Raw genomic sequence first — 20,273 nt, 5'->3', positions numbered from 1 at the left:
ATTTGAACTTTGCATAAACCAAATTGACAACCTGCAGAGGTACCAAGAAAAAGGAAAACGTGTAATACACTAGAGTAAAGTAATGAATTAATTGAGAATTAAAGAAATTTTGACACAGTCCTCGGCAGCGGCGCCAAAAACTTGATAAGGCAAATTGCAAGTGCATGATTATGTCGTTAAGTAATAAAATATCAATCCCATGAGGACGGGAAAACTCCTTAAATTATGACAATTAATTTATCTTTAACTCAAATAGGAATTAAAAATGAATTTAGAACAATTGACAAAAATAATTATGAAAATAGTAAAAAAAGATTGAAATCTAATTTAGGAAGAGTTCACAGGATAAGGGTTACTGCCTTTACACTCGAAAATCCTTGTTTTGCTCCTTTTCATGCACTTTAAATTGTGAGGGTGAATTGCTCTTTGATATGTGTCATCCTCTCTCGAGCTTCAACATGTGTACTCAATTGAATTCACATATACTCTCGTGGTACAGTTATTAATCAAATCTTTTACTTGGATCTTTCTATCCAATCGCTTCGTTGCAACCCAAGGTGAATTCCAGAAAACCCCGAGAATCCTAAGACTACTCTCGTGAATTAGGATTCTAGTTTGAATAACTGAATGGTCTTCCCCAATGTATCTAACAGGTGTAATTTGTTGGCCAGACAACTCACATGAATAAAACTCAGTTTAATAATTCAAATCGCAACACTCAATGAAATAGAAGTAAGAACAAATGTTTATTGCATGTAAACGGGCATAGCCCCAATCCTAGAAACAAGGGGAATTACTCACTCATAATGAGGAAGAGAATACCAAATTCTAAATTAGAGAATTATAATTTAAAGTGTAAAGTATTCCCATCCTTGACGGAAAACCCTTATTTATCCTAATTACAAAATATTGAGCTAAGCCCAACAAAACAAATCTAAAAAATAGGAATATAATATAACATCTATGACTTCTTTTGGCCCTTCAATTGGTCTTCACATAGCCTCAACACTGAATTTCATCTTCTTGCACCCAATCTCTACTCTTTTTTGCTTTAATCAATCCAAACTGCACAACATAGCCAAAAACATCCGTTCAACCCGAACAAAGAGAAATAAAAGCTAAAAACAATCATAAAGTCCTAATTATGTCCTAAAATGCATATTAAATGCAATGCAAATGTAGCATAATTTCACACTCATCAATCATGGGATGAGTCGCGTCGAGTCATGTTTGGTCCCTATCTGAACTTAAATATTGACCGAGTCTAATTTTTAAACCTGAACCCAGCCCTAGACCTATGAGACCTGACCCTATTCGGACTCCATCATGATTTGGTCGTACCGGGCGAGCGGGTAGGGTCGAGTCATTCTCATCCCTAGTCACTGTACACATCTTTTTTCTTAATTTATGTTAATTAATTTACTTTATAATAATAATAATTTAAAAGTGTTATTTTGTTATAGTCACCAAAATTTTAATAAAATAAATTAATAGTATAAAAGTTTATGCAATTAGCAAGAATGTTATGTAAATATGGGCGAACATAGTGTTAAAATATTCTCCAATTTGTAATCAACTTTCGAGCTTATTTTATCTAGTTGGGTCTAAAAAGATTTTTCTACGTGAGAAAAAGATGTATATAGTGAAAGTGTATGAGTTTTAACATTGTCACAATATCATCAACTATTCATATTTAATTATCATTGACTCTTCAAAAAAGTAACAAAATGAATGGTAGATGATATATTGACTATGTTTAAATCACTATACTAATAGTATACTTATATTACACTCTTTCTATATTTTAACTGCAAAAAATATAATGGTGATTCCAACTTTTTGGGAGAGACTAAAATTGAGTTTAATCTATTCGTAAATTACAAAGCCAGTATTCAATTGAAAATTGGTGGCAATATTACCAATTTAATTGAGTTTTACCATTCAAACGACCTTGTTTTGGTTGTTTAAAAAAACATTAAATATAAAACGACGTTGTTTAAGTTATCTTATTCTACCTGAACTCAGTTTTTCCTACAAAATGTTACTATGAACCCCTAACTATTTTCTTTGACTCATTGATAAATTTTCATGCCCAAACATGATAAAAATCTATGGCAATGTGAGCACGTATAACAACCTTGATCTGGGCACACATTGTAACTAGTGTGTGACTAGAAGTAGTTTTCCTCCTCCAATCTGTCACTTTAATATAGTTGTTTTTTTATACATATTAAAAACTGTGAAGAATCCAAAGAAATAGTTCTATAAATGTCCATATTTTAAGGTTATCAATGTTCATTCATTTTCAATTTTTGGTAATCATTGTTGTCGTGACATTTTGATTGTTTTGTAGAAGGAAAGTAAATATTGTTCGATTTTTTTATGTGGATCGAAAATTGAGAAAGAATTTAAATAATAAAGGAACATGTGATAGACAATGCATTAGACATGATTGGGTTACAATGAACAAATTAAAATTATGATGAAAAATATGTTAAATGGTCCCAAAAAATTGTGGTTGTAGTTACCATGTTTTGTGTTATATTTATTGTTAATGTTATATGTATTTGTCTTTCTAAGTAGATAGTGTTTGAAGATGATACTTTTAAGGATTGTTGGTGGAAGTGGTGTATATATATTGAACATTGATTATGAATGAAATGAAAATATGTTACTGATGTGGACAATTTTGGAAAAATGTATATAGAGCAACTACAAGAAAACAAATTAGAACATTAAATTGTATATAAAGAAAATTGAAAGATATCATAATATATATAGACCAAATTGCATCCATTACAAGAGATCACCAAATTAAAATACTTAAATAAAATAAGACACAAAATCAAAGATCATTACAAAGGATTTCATGAAGGATTTCATGAAACTAAAAGACATCAAATGAGAGGGATCATTTCTTATGGTTCTAAAAGACATCGAATGAGAGAGATCATTTCTTGTGATTCTAAAAGACATCAAATGAGATGAAAGAAGACAACCTAAACGACATCGGTTTGTGTGTAAGTTTTCTTTTAAAAACTAACTAAAACAACGTTATTTTATTTAAAATTAGACAATTTTTTTATAAAAACGACGCCGTCTTAATGACATGTCAAACTCGCCATTGTGAACATAACATGTGTGCCCATGTCACTAATTAACAACAAACGTAGGCAAGTCTATCAAGATTAATCTCCCATCAACTTGGGAGAGCACATCTTCTCTAACCGTTTCATTCCCATTAGCTAAGGAGTGTAAAATTAATACATATTTAACAGTTTTAGAAATAATGAAAACATAAAGTGCTATAGGCATAGAAAATGTGATTTTGCTGACGAGTCATGCCTACATAGTTACCTTTTTACCCATGAATAAATCAAAATAGAGTTGTGGAAAATACAAAAACAAAATTGTAACAGTAGAAGACAGATGAAAGAAGAAGCACATGGAAGAGGAAACACAATACTGCTGCATTTCCCACGAATTCTCCCGAGTAGCCACCGCCAACCCTAACAAAATCGCCGTCATTCACGCTTCCGGCGTCGCTCACCTTTCCAAACACCTACGCCAAAATTCTCCATCTCTCAACTTCAACCGAGACATCACCACGCTCTTAGAAAAGCGCGTGGAGTCACTGTCTCCTCCACTCTATAACGGCGATTCTTCCTTCACTTATTCTCTTCTCTTGAACGCCGTTATTTCCCTTAGTTGTCGCCTTAGGTCTATCTTGCTTGGTGCTGACGACCCACACTTGATCGGAAATAAACGTCCAGGTTTGTTATTTACTTCGTTATGCAAAATATTCAGTTAGTTTTATTTATTGTAAGGTATTAGTAAAATAATTGTGACTGTAGTTACATAGTGTGAGACTCGGCGTAATGTTAAGGTTGCCTGTGACTGATAGGTCTTGAGTTCAAATCCTGGAAAGACCGTATACATGCTTAGGTTGCTTGTGACTGTAGTTACATAGTGTAAGACTCAGCATAATGCTAAGGTTGCTTGTGACCGCATGTTAGGATTGTAAGACTGTATACATCTATCACAGACTCCACCAGGTGGGATCCTCCTGCATTCGGCCTTGCCGACCTTTTTTACAACTGTGAGGAAGTTGTGTTATGTTCTGTTTGGTATTAGGAAATGAAAAAAAAAAACGATGCTTCCCTTCTTTATTTAATCTCATAATTTTTCGTTAATGAAGAGCAAGGTTACTAACATGCTCTTTTCAACACAATTCGACAAACTTGGAATTCATGTGGGACTCACTAAATCACACGAGTCCAGTACTATCTACTCAGTGAGTCGAATTTCGCCAAATAACAAAGACTGTTAGAAGCATTTACATGAGAGGGATGCAAAAATGTTGGGGATATGTAAAGTCTATTATTCAAAATCTCTTGCATTTCAATTTGAAGTTGATACCAAACAATGGATGAGCTCAATTCTTAGGCCTCTTCCTTTCCTTTTCAGTCCGAACATGCATGGCAAACAAAGCTTTACGATGTGCTTGTCTGGAGGAGAATGGGAGGGGTCATGCAATTTTTCATTTATAAACTGAAAAGTTTATGAAATGTATATAAAAGTGAATACTGGGCGATTGGAAGATTACCTAATAACCTCCCATTTTAATAACTAATATTAGGGAGGAGACATGTGGTTCCAATTGCTCTAATGTCCAGTCTCTACAGTTTTTAGGAAATGCTAACAAGCAATTATTTGATGGCTCATTAACTATTAGTGCATGCTTTGATTTGATTAATCTTTAGGGGAAGTTCACAGTTTTTTGTTTTTTTATTTTACCAAAACTCTCGGATGGATAATATTGTGTTAATTTGACGATAAAATAAGATAATCCAAACACACTTAGTCTTTATATGTCAAAAATTGAGTCGCAACAGAGTTATATATGTATAGTTGAAATGATAAATATATAGTGCTTCCAAGCACTAAAATAAAAGACATATAAGTGTTATTTAACTTTTATATTTTAAGGAGTGTATGTACTTGGATTATCTGTGTAAAGAGTAATTTTCTTTCACTTAAATAGCTCAACCGACTTGTTAGTTTTGTTCACCAAATAGTGTGTGTGGAGTATGTGAAAGAAACATTACTCTCTCTAGTCTATACTTTTGGGATTCTAAGTTGGGATTTTTATCATTTGCATTTTATTTAGTACTAGTTAATTGACCTATTCTCTAAAGTTGTTACACAACTGGATTTTTTGTCAAGAGATTGTGATGATATAAACAAATGTTTTCATAAAGTTTCATGTAAAAACAATGAAGCAATGTAGAGATTATTGAAAAGAAGCACGAGTCTTGTGTAATTTGTTAAAACACATTATTCCTTGGATAAAGTTTTCTTTTTCTTTTTTTCTCCCTTAACAAATGCTTATGACATTTTTTATTAATAATGAACAAGAAAGACGCTGCTAGTGAAGAAGCAACCGACAAAGAGATCATGCATCCTTGAAATATAATTAAACATCCTCACAACTGAAATATAATGAAACATTCTTCACAAGAATGTACAATGAGTCATTTATTTGTGAGTTCAGAGGAGATATAGGGCTCAATATTGGTGGAAAGTGGGTTGTGTTGCAAAGGAGATACAAGGTTAGTTGCATCAGAATGGAGTAGTTATGCAAAAACACACATTTATATGGATAGAAAGAAAAAGATGTAACATTAGGGTTTTAAAATGAGCTTATAATCTTAACAATTGATTTTTATCTGACGGTTTCTCACCATCATGAATCAAATGAGCCGAACTTGAGCTGAAAATTGAGCTTGTTAAGTAAATGAGTCGAACTTGAGCTAGATATAGTTCATCTCGTTAGGTTCATGAGCTGACTCAATATATATATAAAATATTATTTAATGTTTATTGTTATTATACCATGACTCATGCATTATTTTTTATATTTATTGTTATTATATATATAAATAATGTTATATTTCTAGATACATTTTATAATATTTTAAAAAATTAATTAATTATTTGAATTGTTCAAATGAACCAATTCGAACTGAACCGAACAGTTCACGTACTTTAATCGAGTTGAACTCAGGCTAAAAATATAAGTGTATCGAACTCGAGTCGAGTTTCGAGCTAAGCAAATTCTTATTGAGCTGAACTTTAGTTTGATTCGATTTGCCTCATTTATAACCCTACTTTGGCTTTCCCCAAATCTTCTGTTGAACCAGTCTTAATCTAAGTAGTTACCTTTTTATCCATGAATAAATCAAGAGAGTAAAAAACGGATGAAAGAAAATACAAAAACAAAATTGTAACAGTAGAAAACAGATGAAAGAAAAAGCACATGGAAGGGGAACACAATACTGCTGCATTTCCCACCAGTTCTTCCGAATAGCCACCGCCAACCTTAACAAAATCGCTATCATTTACGCTTCCGGCGTCGCTCACCTTTCCAAATACTTACGCCAAAATTCTCCATCTCCCAACTTCGACCGAGACATCACCACACTCTTAGAAAAGCGTGTGGAATCACTGTCTCCTCCACTCTATAACGGTGATTCTTCTTTCACTTATTCTCTTCTTTTGAACGCTGTTACTTCCCTTAGTTATCGCCTCAGGTCTATCTTGCTTGGTGTGGATGACCCACACTTGATCGGAAATAAACATCCAGGTTTGTTGTTTACTTCGTTATGCAAAATATTCACTTAGTTTTACTTATTTTAAAGTATTAGTAAAATAATTGTGACTGTAGTTACGTAGTGTGAGACTCGGCGTAATGTTAAGGTTGTTTTTGACCGAGAGATTTTGAGTTCAAATCATAGAAAGACTCGGCATAATGATATGACTGTATACATGCTAAGATTGCTTGTGACTGTAGTTACATAGTGTAAGACTTGGCATAATGCTAAGGTTGCTTGTGACCGCATGTTAGGATTGTAAGACTGTAAACATCTATCCCAGACTCCACGAGGTGGGAGGCTCATGCACCGAGCCTTGCTGCCCCTTTTTATAACTGTGAAGAAGTTGCATTATGCTTTGTTTGTTATTAGGAAATGAAAAAGACGATGTTTCCCTTTATTTAATCTCGTAATTTTTCGTTTATGAAGAGCAAGGTTACTAACATGCTCTTTTAAACACAATTTGACACAACTGGAATTCATGTGGGACTTATTAAATCACACGAGTCCAGTACTCTCTACTCAGTGAGTCGAATTCTACTCAATAACAAAGACTGTTAGTAGCATTTTTTCAGTGACAGGAATGACTATAATGTAAACCCCATAGCATTTAGACGAGAGGGATGCAAAAATGTAGGGGATATGTAAAGCCTATTATTCAAAATCTCTTGCATTTCAATATTAAGTTGATACCGAACAATGGATGAGCTCAATTCTTAGGCCTATTCCTTTCCTTTTCAGTCTGGACATGCGTAGCTAATGAAGCTTTACAATGTGCTTGTCTAGAGGAGAATGGGAAGAGTCATGTAATTTTTCATTTCTAAATTGAAAATTTTATGAAATGTTTATAGAAGTGAATAATGGATGATTGGAAGATTACCTAATAACCTCTCAATTTAATAACTAATATTAAGGAGGAGCCATGTGGTTCCAAATGCTCTAATGTCCGGTCTCTACAGGTTTTAGGAAATGCTAACAAGCAATTATTTGATGGCTCATTAACTATTAGTGCATGCTTTGATTTGATTAATCTTTAGGGGAAGTTCACATTTTTTTTATTTTTTTATTTTACCAAAGCTCTCGGTTAGATAAAGGTTGTGTTACTTTGATGATAAAATAAGATAATCCAAACACACCTAGTCTTTATATGTGAAAATGAGGTGAGAGTTATACTTGATGTTGCATTGTGATCCTGTATTTTGCTGCAGTTAATGATGACTTCCACAGTGAAGGGGGAACTTTTCAGACACATGAATCCACAGAAACTGTCATGCCTAATGCCGAGCCAATGGGTGACACAAGTAAAGAGGATAGACCAAAGATAGTAGGAATATATATGCCACCCTCTGTTGAATATGTTGTTGCTGTACTTTCTGTATTGAGGTGTGGAGAGGCCTTCTTGCCTCTGGATCCTTTTTGGCCAAATGAAAGGATACTGTCTGTTATTACTTCTTCAAATGTTGATCTCATTATAGGGTCACAGTCTTCATTTGGTAAAAGTAACCTTGACCAGCTTGATGAATTGCATTGGCTGGTAAAGTCAATTAGTTGTCCTGTTTTGAACTTCTCCATTGAAGAAAACTTTCAGGAACATTGTTTTCCAACAGATTTGGCATGGCCATGTGCTATTGAAAATCAGAGAACATTCTGTTACCTGATGTACACTTCTGGATCAACCGGAAAGCCTAAAGGAGTGTGTGGCACTGAACAAGGTAGGTTGTTAGTTAATTTTCTTCTGAATGTTATTGTACATGAAAACAAGATTTCTTTAATGTCAGTGTACTTTTCCTCTCTTTGATCTGTACGTGTTACACATGTGAATAAGCATATCTTATTTACCAACTTCTAACTGAAATCTATATAAGGTGGTTTGGTCATTTGAGAAGAAGAGTAATAATGGGTCCGACATGAAAAGTGGATCCTTAAGGAAGATCTAAGAAACTTTTAGGACACCTCAAACTTTTTTAGGAGGAATCATTTATTAGGAACATGGGCTGGGAAATGATGAGCATACAAAACTGTTGTGCAACAAAGATATCTGACAAGCTGTGAAGGGAGAGAATCAGTTAAGAAAGGAGGCTAAAAGGGGTTGAGGGGTGTTAGAATCGGAAAAAATATAGGAAGAGCTTCTGAAAAGTGAGAAAGAAAAGTAGAGTATTAATAAATACTGAGAGTTTGAGGAGTGAGAAAAATACAGCAGGTTGGGTATCATCTCTATTACTCCTTAGTACTGCAATCACCGAGAATTGTTGTACTTGAATAGGAGTGAGTTGCATGCGGAATCACTATATCTGTATCTGTTGGACGTGAGAGTGTTGAGAAGATATTGTTGTCCTTTAATGCAGTGGAATATTTTTCGTGGTTTGTCCCATGGGTTTTCCATTCATATTGAGGACTTTCCATGTTAAAGCCTGGTGTCGTTTTTTATGCTTTGCACACATTCAATATTGCGAAGTTGTGTATTTTTGTAGATGTAATGTAGCTCTGTTAGATCTACTTTGGTGCATGTTGCTAATTGCAAAATTATTCCATTTATGCCTTGAATAATCCTTGGTCCCAAGTCCCAACAAAGGCCTGGTGATTGTTTTTGTTGTTATTCCATTTGTTCATTTCTTAACGAAAACTTTTAAGATCTTGTCATCCAAAACAGAGAATTCTCTATAAAATATATGCTTTTAATTTTAAAAAATCGTGAATCATAATTCTCTTGAATATATCTACATACCATATTATATCACAAATCACAATTTGTTTTACCTTCTTGCTAGGTCTTTCAAATCGATTTTTATGGATGCAAGGAACGTATCCAATGAAAGGACAGGAGCTTCTGTTGTTTAAGTCATCGATCAGCTTTGTTGATCACCTGCAAGAATTTCTCAGTGCTATTTTAACTGCTTGTGTGTTAGTTATTCCTCCTTCCAGTGAGCTCAAAGAAAACATATATTCTATAGTAGATTTTCTGAAGGTATGGTGCTTCATGATTTAGCTTTTGTAATTTGTGTGTTGTTAGTATTGTTCTCTTGGTAAGATTAGGAAATGCTATTTTGCAATGCTTCTATGTGTATAGAGATATCAGTTAAACTTTGTTCAAAAACACTGTAATTTATATTTTGAACGTCACTTATATTTGAGAAACAGTCTGTATGCTATTAGTCTCTATCAGTTAGTAATGAAATTTTACTTTTTAAATTTCTTAACTTTTCCTGGAATATTAAATGCTTCTGTAGGCTTATTTTGTTAATCGGCTTACAGCTGTGCCATCACTGTTGAGGACAATTCTGCCTGGATTGCAAACTCATGATGAGTCACGGATTCAAAGTTCGCTGAAATTGCTTGTGCTAAGTGGTGAAATATTTCCTTTTACCTTGTGGGAGATGATTTCAACCATATTACCAAAGACATCAATCTTGAATTTATATGGAAGTACTGAGGTCAGAACCGAACACTATCTTTCTTTTCTGGTTTTGCAAGAAAGTTTGTAATTTGTATTTGCCGTCTGCTTCTAATTGTTGTAGCTCAATTTTGCCATAGCATTCTTTCCTTATTTTTTTTACCTTCTGTTCTTGCTTTGTTACTGCAATCCAATGCTCATGATGTCACAATTTTGGGATATTATAGATTAAGTGAGGATAAAAAACAAGGCAACAGCCAGGAAATGTTTTGAAATATTGACTAGCGACCATGAGGTTCCTGTAATCCAATACTCATAAGGTTGTTGCTTATTGACCATGATGTTACTGGTTCAAATCCTGGTAACAGTCTCTCCACTTGTGGGGGTAATGCTACGTACATCTACCCTCCCCGGACCCCAATAAGTGGGAGCCTTTTGTATTGGGACATCCTTTAAAATTGCCACACTTATTAATAATCATTATCACTACTTGCACAACTTCACTGACAAAATAATTGAATAATGTGAATGAGCTATCTTGCACACTGATTCTTTTCTTTGTTACCGGAATCACTCCATTTCTTTTAGGTAGGAGATGATATTTGATTATTATAGCAGTTCAAATGCAATATTTTGGGTGTGCTTTAGAAAATTTTGACCTTATTTCTATTGCAATCCATGTTCAACTTCTTGTAACATTTTAGGTGAGTTTATTATAAAAAACTAGATGATGTATTTATATAGGCTGGCTTCATAACCTCAAGGTTTACCTAACTTACTCAAAGTTTAACTAGATCAGCATGCCAAGTAGAAAACCATGAAGACTCAGAATTTATTGAGAGAGAACAAAATAAAGAGAGGAAACCCAATGCACGAGACTCCTATTTAGTGAGGTCTGGGAGGGGTAGATACACGCTGCCTTATACATGCAAACGGAGAGACTGTTTCCAAGATTTGAACCCGTGACTTCTTGGTCACTAAGCAGCAACCATATTGTTGTGTCAAAGTTCACCCTCTGGAGAGAACAAAATAATGAGTATAAATTCAAGCGCAATAGTTTTAGAAATTTAGATAATAATGTTGGATTTGATTAAGGAGTAGTAGGTTAGGTTTGATTTACAAAAATGGTTAAGCACATGAATTTGTCCTCTTCTGCAACTTATTGCACTTGGAGTTGCCTTTTATTTTAATTTATTTTAATATTTACTAAAATATCACCAATACAAATTATGTATTTATCTCCTTTTTGATTATTTTTTCGGACCGTGGGTTTCAAAAGAGGTTTAAGAATTAGTGTGGACAAGGAAAGGATCGGATAAAGTTGAAGCAAAGCCATTTTGGTAGGAGGTATCAAATATTGTCCAAAGGAATTTGGCGCCACTTGAGATTAGGGGATATTATGTAATCTATTTACATTAGTATTTTTTATGAGGCTCTACTTTGCACCGCACCTTCTGTGTCATTACCATTGTCTAATACATTTAATTTCTTTTTCTTTTCTTATTTTATTATTGATGCAGTTTATGTAACTGGTTAATATGAATTTTTGTCACAGTGCTTGTCATATTGCACTTTCCAAGTTTTTTTGTATCATTATCATTGGCTAATCATTCATTTCCTTTGCTATTGTTTAAACTAAGGTCTCTGGTGACTGTACGTATTTTGATTGCAAGAGGATACCATCGATTTTGAAGGAAGATATGCTACGCAGTGTGCCAATAGGTTTACCCATTAGTAACTGTGATGTGGTGCTTCTTGGTGAAAATGATGCGTCAAATGAGGGAGAGCTATATGTTGGTGGTTCCTGCATTTCTAGGGGCTACTATTCTGAGTTTAATATAATGTCTGATAGATTTGTAAAGTTACCTCAAAGTCATGGTTGTAGAGATTCTGCTAATGCTTGCCGAAGTCAATTATACTTTAGAACTGGTGATTTAGCCAAACGGTTGCCAACTGGTGATTTTATATTTTTGGGAAGAAAAGATCGCATGATAAAAGTCAACGGACAGCGTATTGCCCTGGAAGAAATTGAAGATTTGCTAAGGGAACATCCATATATAAATGCTGCTGCTGTGATTTGTCGAAATAATGAAGCAGAGCCTCTTCTTTTGGAAGCCTTTATAATATTAAAAGACAAGGGAAGGTTGGGTGAACCATTAATACCTGCAATCAGAAGTTGGTTGATTAAGAAACTACCATCAGTAGTGCTTCCTAATCGCTACATCTTTACAGAATCATTTCCCATGTCTTCTAGTGGTAAAGTTAATTACGAGTTGTTGGTTGGCTCAGCTTTAGCTTTATTGACAAAGAATGCCCGGGATAAGGTTGGTAACATGGACTGTAGCAATCTTCTGCAACTTATTAAAAAGGTATGTTTCATAATTTAATATTACAATTTATCTTGTGTATTTGAACTGAAATCATAATTTCTCCTTTGAATTTGTCTTATGAAACTTTTCCACTCCTTTTGTAAACCTGTGACTAAGAATCCATGCTTTGGTTTACTGCCCTTCCTCTTTCATCTGTAAATTTTCTCTTCACTGGCAATGAATTCACTACCACAAGTGAATATGAAAGACGGTTGAGTGGGGGAGAGAGGATTTGTGTTTATGTCTCCTAGAAGTCTTTCCCTCTTAATTTTCATGATAACTCTTTGTTTAATTTTTTTGTAAGTTATCATACAAATCTTGCAGACCCGTGAAAAGGGGGAAAAAGCAAGAATATACAATCTGCAATTGCATATTTTCTACTGCACTGCTCAAGAGAGCATGGGTGGCAATATATTAGTGTGAAGGTTGAAGCTGAACTTGCTAGCAGCTTTTTGATTGGTAATGCTGATATGCTATTGATAGAGACAAACCTGTTATGGGACACACACCCTCTCCCCATAAGAAAACCTTAGGGTTGATTTAGTTCTTGAAATAGTATTATAGGTTTGTATGACCAAATGGCTAGGAGTTCAGTCCACATTGAAAATACTGTTTTTCTTGGCATTATTTCATTATTGGAAGGCCAATTAAAAAATCAGTTTCTTAGATCTTTTCAAGCATGTTCGTTTTGTTAAGTACACATCTATGACTGCTTGTTTTTAATTTGTATATTGACGTTCTTGTTTTGGATGGTTCCTTATTCTCCTCTTAGTTGTACACTTGTACTTCATCCCTTTTCTTAAATTTCCTTTATCCATAAAACCTGTGACTGCTATGTCTTTCCTTTATGTGATCCATGATACATCACAAATAATGAAATCAATATATGAACCTACATTATAACGTGAGAGTGTTTCTGTAAGAAAATGTTGTGCCCAATGAAGTTTTGTTTCCTTCTTGAAATTTTCATGAATTGGTATTGCATAATGAAATGAAAGTCTTCTTCTGAAATATTGATTTTATAATTGTTTTTACAGGCCTTTCTTGATGCCTTGATGGTTGAAAAAGTTTGCAGGGATGACGATTTCTTTACAATGGGTGGTAACTCTCTTTCTGCTGCACATGTTGCTCACAGTTTAGGGATTGATATGAGATTTCTTTATTACTACCCAAGTCCTTTTAAGCTTTGTATGGCTCTTCTCCAGAAAAGAGGATCATGCTCTTTGCATGACAGGCTGGATAATTGTTTGGAATTAAATACAGACAGAAAAAGTAACTATTTTTCTTCCAATCTTACTGGAAATTCTGGTTCACTTGAGTCAAAGATGATATCCAAAGGAAATGATGATTATTATGTTCCTTCTAAACGCTTGAAGAGGGGTTCTATAGGTTTTACATCAGAGGTTGATGAGAATTCTCCATGGTATTCCTCTTCAATATTATTATCGTCTTCATTTAGCCGATGCAACATGGTGTCATATAAAGAGCAGCCTGCAGTGATTGATGCACACCAACCAACTTGGTCTCCAAATATTCCAAGAGGTAGCAGGGGTCGTATGAAAGACTTTTGGAAAGTTAACATGGAATCTTGTGTTGATGCTTCACCATTGCTTGTGGTTAAAGGCTCAGACACTTATTTGTTCATTGGATCTCACTCACATAAATTTCTCTGTATAAATGCCAGAAGGTAACAACAAATTATAGTTTGTATAGATGGTTTTATTCCATTGTTTAGCACTTCTCCTGTCATTGGTATAAAATTGTGGAACATTTGTGTTTGAAAGAATGCATTTTCATTTTGCAGTTTAATCTCCATGTTCTAATGAAAACTTGTGTAACCTGCAACAGCTTATTTTCTTAATCTAAATTACCATTAGTGCACATTGATTATTTAGTTTCTCATACTCTTGGATTTTTTAGTATACATTGATATATGATGTGAATTACATATAAACATCTGTACAATCTGCATGCCTTTGATTTTGTTAGAAGCATCAAAGATGATATGGAACTTGTTTACCTGAAAGAATGAAAAAGTTAATTGGTAATATAGGGCAAATTACTTATTTACTTGTTTGTGTTTTCAAGCTGTTAAATATCCTAAGAGATTGGAACATGTAACATTTCTGTAAAATATAGTTTGCACAATCTTGTTGAGTTATGCTTGATTTGGATAAGAATAGTTTTCCATTTTGCATCATTGCCATACCTGAAAGTACATCAGTACACGAATTATATTTAGTACTGTCATGTCCTTCATTTTATTGCAATGCTGATCTGTTAAACTTTCAGTTTTGTTTATGCTAGTCGCCCTTTCCTTAAATAGGAACTTTCGGTTTTGTTTTATGCTAGTTACCAAATCTGTCCTCTACATGTTTAATGGTGTTAACAAAGTAATTGCTTATATGATTTGACACTCAGCCTCTTCTGTTTATGTACCTTCAAGTGTTAAATATTTATTACAATTTACAAGGCTTATAGGTAGGAGTTATTACTGTTAGAAAGAGAAAACGGCTGAGAGATAAAGTTAGGTATAATAGAAAGTGATCTTCTATTTCTGAAATGTTAACTATTTACATGTGGTAACCACTTATATATATACACACACACACACACGCACACACACACATATATATATAGCAAGTGGTGAAGAGAGTCGTAGCTCACATTCCAATGACAATGTATAGCATCCAGTTGTATGAGTAGACTTGATATAACTTAACATGTGATATATGTGTGTATACCACAATAGCAGTGCCATTCATTTTTGGTTCTAAAATTATTAAGAGAATTTGGGCTTTAGAACTTATAGACTGCTACTTAGTAATCTGTTTAGTGGTTCTGTCCAGTGGGAGATCACACTAGAAGGCCGTGTTGAATGTACCGCAGCAATTGTTTCTGATTTTACCCAAGTAGGTGTTCATTTGTTAAAGTTGGGTTTTCATTTTTAATGTTTCAAGTTACTCCAGTACAATAAGTGTTTTAAGACTATTCATTTTCTCTAACATATGGTATTTCTCTAGGTTGTTGTTGGATGTTACATGGGGAAAATATATTTTCTTGATTTTTCAAATGGACACATCTGCTGGAGTTTCCAAACATCTGGAGAGGTATCTGGTTTTAATGCTGTATCAAACTCCTTTTCGTGTTTGAGGTGTCCTAGTGTCTGCCTGAAACTTTTAGATTTTCTTTAGTCAATATTTTTTACTACAATAGAGACCCTGTAAAGGGATGAGTAATTTCAGAAGGAATTGCAAAAATAATCTGGTTACATATACATAGACAATTGATGGAGATAGGCTTACGGAGAAAGAGGTTCTGTGAAGAAAAATGTAAAATCAGAATGTTATATATAATTAATCCATTAATATGTCATCACCTAACAGGTTAAGCTTTTGGGAGAGTTGATTCATGACATGGTATCAGAGCCTCTTTGACCAAGTGATCACGGGTTCAATCCTTGCCGCATGTCCTTTTAAATAAGAGTGAGTTTGGAAGGTTTATTCCCATAGAAATGAACGAGTTCAGAAGTTAGATTAGTTGTGGTTGTATAGTTAGGTTAGGCAGATAGACAGTTGAATTAGGTGTACTTTAAATAGTAGATGGAACTGTGCAGGAATGTGGAGTCATTCAGATTTGCTAGACTTGGGGAACTGAGCATTAGCTCAATGAATTTTTGGTCTTCAGTAAATATCTTTCACTTTGATTAAACAAAATCTTAGTGAAATAATGAAATACTACTTGATCCTTCAAAATTTTCATACTGGAAATATCTGTGAAATTTTAGATAATTTGGTGTGTTACGATATTAATGAACATATAAGAGATTTTATTCATGGATTTTCTTGTGCGTTTTGCTCATGCTTGTTTCGAGTGAGTTCTCATTTCTGATAAAAAGAAACCCAGCAGCCCCTGCTACATCTATTTTTTCTTTTTCACATTCCTTGTATTAGTTTTTACCTCTTTTTTGGAGGGTATCTTATGTTATTATCTTGCTCCAAGTTATGCCCTTCACTCATTTCTCTAGGATTAACTTTCTTTTTATAATTAAAAGACACTTCTCATTTATCTGACTTCTTTATGCAGTCCCCTCTCCTTTAAAAGAGAGGCCACTGCACGATTCTCCCCCTCCCCATTCATATGGTTAATTTGCAAATGTTATAAACTCATGTAGGTAAAATCACAGCCAGTTGTAGATACACGCAGACAGTTGATCTGGTAATTTTTTTATGCTTCACTTTCTATATGGTTGAGTAACAATGATATTGCATATCATTAATTTAATGGATGTGTACTTTATTGTGCATCTTTATCTGAAGTATTTACTAAAGTATAGGTGAAATTGTGAACTTTTTTTAAGAAGATAGCATCTGCTCTACTTAGAAACCTCCTAGGTGGAATGAGTGTGTTAGGCTGCTTCTTTCGAGCGCTGCTGGTGTGTGAAGGTTAATCTTTGAAATAGCTATTTTTGGCATTTGCTAAAGTGTAGGAGTGGAATAAAAGAAAAGAAATTCATGAATGGATATAGGTTGACATTTTTTCATTTTAACCTATGCTAAGTTTCATACTCTTACATAATGGGGTTTTCTAATGTGTGACAAAGGTACTTGTTTTTTTAGCAACCCAAGAAAGGAAGTTTTCATTGAGAAGTGCTGCATTTATGATTTTGAGAGGTGATATATTTATTTTTCCCATGAAAACTTGTTTTTTGGGTTGCTAAATACGTGTCATTGGGCACACATTAGAAAAACTACCGCATAATAGATACAATGGTGAAGGTTGAAGTCCAACAGGTTCAACATTGTCTGTGTAGCTTGATTGGAAACTATGAAGTTTTCGGAATTGGTTTACTATTTATACAGGTGTGGCTCACACGATCATAACTTATATGCTCTTGATTACAAAAATCATTGCTTTGTCTATATGCTACCATGTGGAGGCAGTGTATATGGGTCACCAGCAATTGATGAGGTTACTTTTCTCTCCTAAATGATGCAATACATTTACATTGTTTAGTGAAAGATTGCTGAGTTCTTATTATCTGATACTAGTTTTTCATGTAGGTTCGTGGTGTGCTTTATGTGGCCTCTACTGGTGGTCGTATAACAGCTATATCAATATTGGTATAATGAATAGATTATTCTTTTAATATTCATTCAGAAGTGTTTATTTCTTTAGGGGCCACTATTTTGTTGATCTGTTATGATAGAGCTCTGTTTCAAATATGGCAATACCCAAATTTCTGGCTTTGAATTTAGTGTTTTGTGTAAATCTTCTATTAGAAATGTCAGCATCTTTAAAAGTGTTGATTTTTTGGTAACTCCAATTATCACCAGAGTGTTAAGTTGGGAGAATAGAAGAGGGCTTATCAAGTAAATCTTGCAGAAACCTCTGAGCTGGCCTTTTTAGGAAGATTAATGAATTAAACTAATTGTTGACCTTTGGAATGATGCATATAAACAGCTTAATGGATTAGGAATTAAGATTCCGTTGCTGGCCTGGTGTTCACAATTTCAGTTGTTTCCGCTTAGATTTATAGCAAATATAAGAAAGTGTGGGTCCACTTACTCTCCATCCTAGCCATCAATTATATGGATATCTAATGGTTTAGATCTACTCATTAATTCAAATCATTGGATTTCCCTATAATTGATGGCTAGGATGAACTTACTCTTGGAGGAAGTGGATCCCTCCCCAATATAATATGCATGTTTAGTTTTGTTTAATTTTTATGTAGAACATATTTTTTATAAAAATGGAAAAGGAAAAATTATAAAATTGAAAGAAAAAAAAAACTGATTGGTGTTGCTTTGAATTGATCCATGGTGTTAATCCTTTGATTTTAACATTGGATGCATTAATCTGTTACTACAACAACATTAGAAGTTAGTGATGTGTTCAAGTTACTTGCACTATTGCTCTATGTTATACTGAAATGTTCCTTTACTAAATCCAGGCTTCTCCATTTAATGTATTATGGCTACATGAGTTAGAAGTCCCTGTGTTTGGTTCTCTGGCTATCACCCAAAATGGAACTGGTATGTGTCTGTCCTTTTGATTTTGTTGTCTGTCTTTGTAATTACTTATGTCTATTATATTTTTCTGTCCTTATAGTGGTGTACTTTTTTTCCTGCTTGATGCAGTAATATGTTGCTCAGTAGATGGCTGTGTTCGAGCATTAGATCCAAATGGATCGTTAGTTTGGAAGGTATGAACCTCATTATGGTTGCAATTCTAAAATTATGTAACTAGATGGAAGTAATTTAACTGGCATTGTTGGTGAATTTTGCTCAGAAAACTGCTGATGGTCCAATATTTGCTGGGCCATGCATACCTTCTGCTCTTCCTCATGAGGTACATCATTCTCTTTATGGATTTTACAAAGCTATTTCTTAAAAAGAAAATTGATGAAACCAATCCTTTCCACTCACCCTCATGTCCTTTTGTGAACATCAAGTAAAGATAGTGAAAACATATGTCGGTTTCTGTTTGGATTTAGCATAGTATAACGGATAAGAAAAGTGATGGGCATTAATCAAATAGTTTCTTGTAGCACATCCAAAGTAGGTGTTTGCATCTTCACGAAGTTATGGTATTAGTGTAAATAGTTATTCTGTAGCTTTTGTTTATAGTGGAAACTTTAATTATATCAGTAATTGTTTTGTATTTCCCCCCTTAGGTGATTGTATGCTCCAGGAAGGGAAGTGTTTACTCGTTCAAACTGGTGAGAACTGGCAGATAAACTCGCCCCCACCCCCCAAATCATGTATTTGGTGGATTTGTTATCTTTGCTATATCCAATTCATGATTAATGATTATAGGCTACAGTATCCAAAATGATTCCTTTGGGTTGATGATATTGTTGTCACATTTCATTAACACCAGGACTCGGGGGATCTACAATGGGAATACAATGTTGGGTATCCAATTACGGCATCTGCTTATGTTGATGAACATTTGCAGTTGAAATCTGAGGCCTCCGATTCTTCAGACAGGTTAGCCTTGTTTATTTTCGTAATTACAATCTGTTTTGATTAGCTTATTTTGTAGTGAAAAAAGTTTATAATCAAAAGTTCAGTTAAATAGAGAGCTTTTGGCAAGTGAAGTGGTTGTTTCACCAGAAAATAGTCCTTCCCAAACACGCACTTGAAGGAGAAATGCCGATTATCAGCTATCAATTTTAATCATTTTCCTTGTCCAGATTAATTTGCATTTGTTCCAGTTCTGGAGGCATTCATCTTCTTCGAGTGAACTCGGATTTCTCAGGAGATGCGGATCTTCCAACCATTGATGTGCAAGAATTTGCAAGGCTAAACTTGCCAGGTGATGTATTCTCTTCACCTTTAATGATTGGTGGACGGATTTTCGTTGGTTGTCGGGATGATTACTTGCACTGTGTTGCCATTGAAATTCCAGAGCAGCATGGAACTTAAAGCTGATGTATTTAGTTGAAATTTTGTTAAACCATATTAGGCGGTTTAGTTCTGTATTTAGATTCTGAAAAGTGCCTTGTAGCAGTTGAACCATTATATTTTCAGAAGATAAAAAACAATGGAAAGGAAAAAGCATAATATGTTTGATCATCAGAGTTTCTTGAGCTTAACAGTGTGTTTAGTTTGTTGTGACCGGAGGGACAGGGGAGTGGAGGAATTTTAATTAAAATCACCTGTTTGTTTCAGAAATTTGATAACTACATCCCAAAAACAAAAATGATCATACATATACTCTTTCATTTAATCAAATAAATTGCATTTTACATAATTAATTAATAAAACTAGAAAGATATATCATCTATTTGATATTCTAAATTGATGGTTTCTGATTTGGAGTAGAAACTCTTTCTTGTTTTTCAAAATTGGG

At 34.1% G+C, this 20,273-nt stretch overlaps 1 protein-coding gene across 3 annotated transcripts; it reads left to right on the top strand.

The window, feature by feature from the left end:
- The first annotated feature begins 3,376 nt into the window (after window positions 1–3,376).
- Window positions 3,377–19,996, top strand: LOC109338646 (putative acyl-activating enzyme 19). 3 transcript variants are annotated; one of them, XM_019575921.1, is made up of 17 exons: window positions 3,381–3,773; window positions 7,862–8,365; window positions 9,422–9,618; window positions 9,881–10,084; window positions 11,685–12,413; window positions 13,451–14,100; window positions 15,250–15,325; window positions 15,437–15,523; window positions 16,588–16,631; window positions 17,276–17,384; window positions 17,477–17,536; window positions 18,370–18,451; window positions 18,557–18,621; window positions 18,708–18,767; window positions 19,093–19,137; window positions 19,299–19,408; window positions 19,615–19,996. In XM_019575921.1, exons 1-17 carry the CDS (start codon window positions 3,446–3,448, stop codon window positions 19,844–19,846), a joined length of 3,582 nt encoding a protein of 1,193 aa, XP_019431466.1. In that variant the 5' UTR covers window positions 3,381–3,445; the 3' UTR covers window positions 19,847–19,996. The 3 variants fall into 3 exon arrangements, with proteins under 3 accessions (XP_019431468.1, XP_019431466.1, XP_019431469.1); XM_019575924.1 differs by lacking the exon at window positions 3,381–3,773 and having other exon boundaries at window positions 8,079–8,187; window positions 8,261–8,365; XM_019575923.1 differs by lacking the exons at window positions 18,370–18,451; window positions 18,557–18,621; window positions 18,708–18,767; ... (1 more) ...; window positions 19,299–19,408; window positions 19,615–19,996 and having other exon boundaries at window positions 3,377–3,773; window positions 17,465–17,536.
- The last annotated feature ends 277 nt before the right edge of the window (window positions 19,997–20,273 follow it).

This window comes from Lupinus angustifolius, unplaced genomic scaffold (assembly GCF_001865875.1).
Source record: "Lupinus angustifolius cultivar Tanjil unplaced genomic scaffold, LupAngTanjil_v1.0 Scaffold_32_82, whole genome shotgun sequence".
NCBI lineage: Eukaryota > Viridiplantae > Streptophyta > Magnoliopsida > Fabales > Fabaceae > Lupinus > Lupinus angustifolius.
The sequence above is the reverse complement of the archived record's forward strand: the minus strand, read 5'-3'. Positions and strand labels throughout refer to the sequence as shown.

Bases quoted from the DNA above. Each gene is read 5' to 3' on its own strand.
- LOC109338646 (XM_019575921.1), top strand. From the start codon at position 3,446: ATGGAAGAGGAAACACAATACTGCTGCATTTCCCACGAATTCTCCCGA. The intron at 14,101-15,249 runs GTAACAACAAAT...TAATCTGTTTAG, and splicing joins CTCTGTATAAATGCCAGAAG to TGGTTCTGTCCAGTGGGAGA. The intron at 19,409-19,614 runs GTTAGCCTTGTT...TTCCTTGTCCAG, and splicing joins GCCTCCGATTCTTCAGACAG to ATTAATTTGCATTTGTTCCA.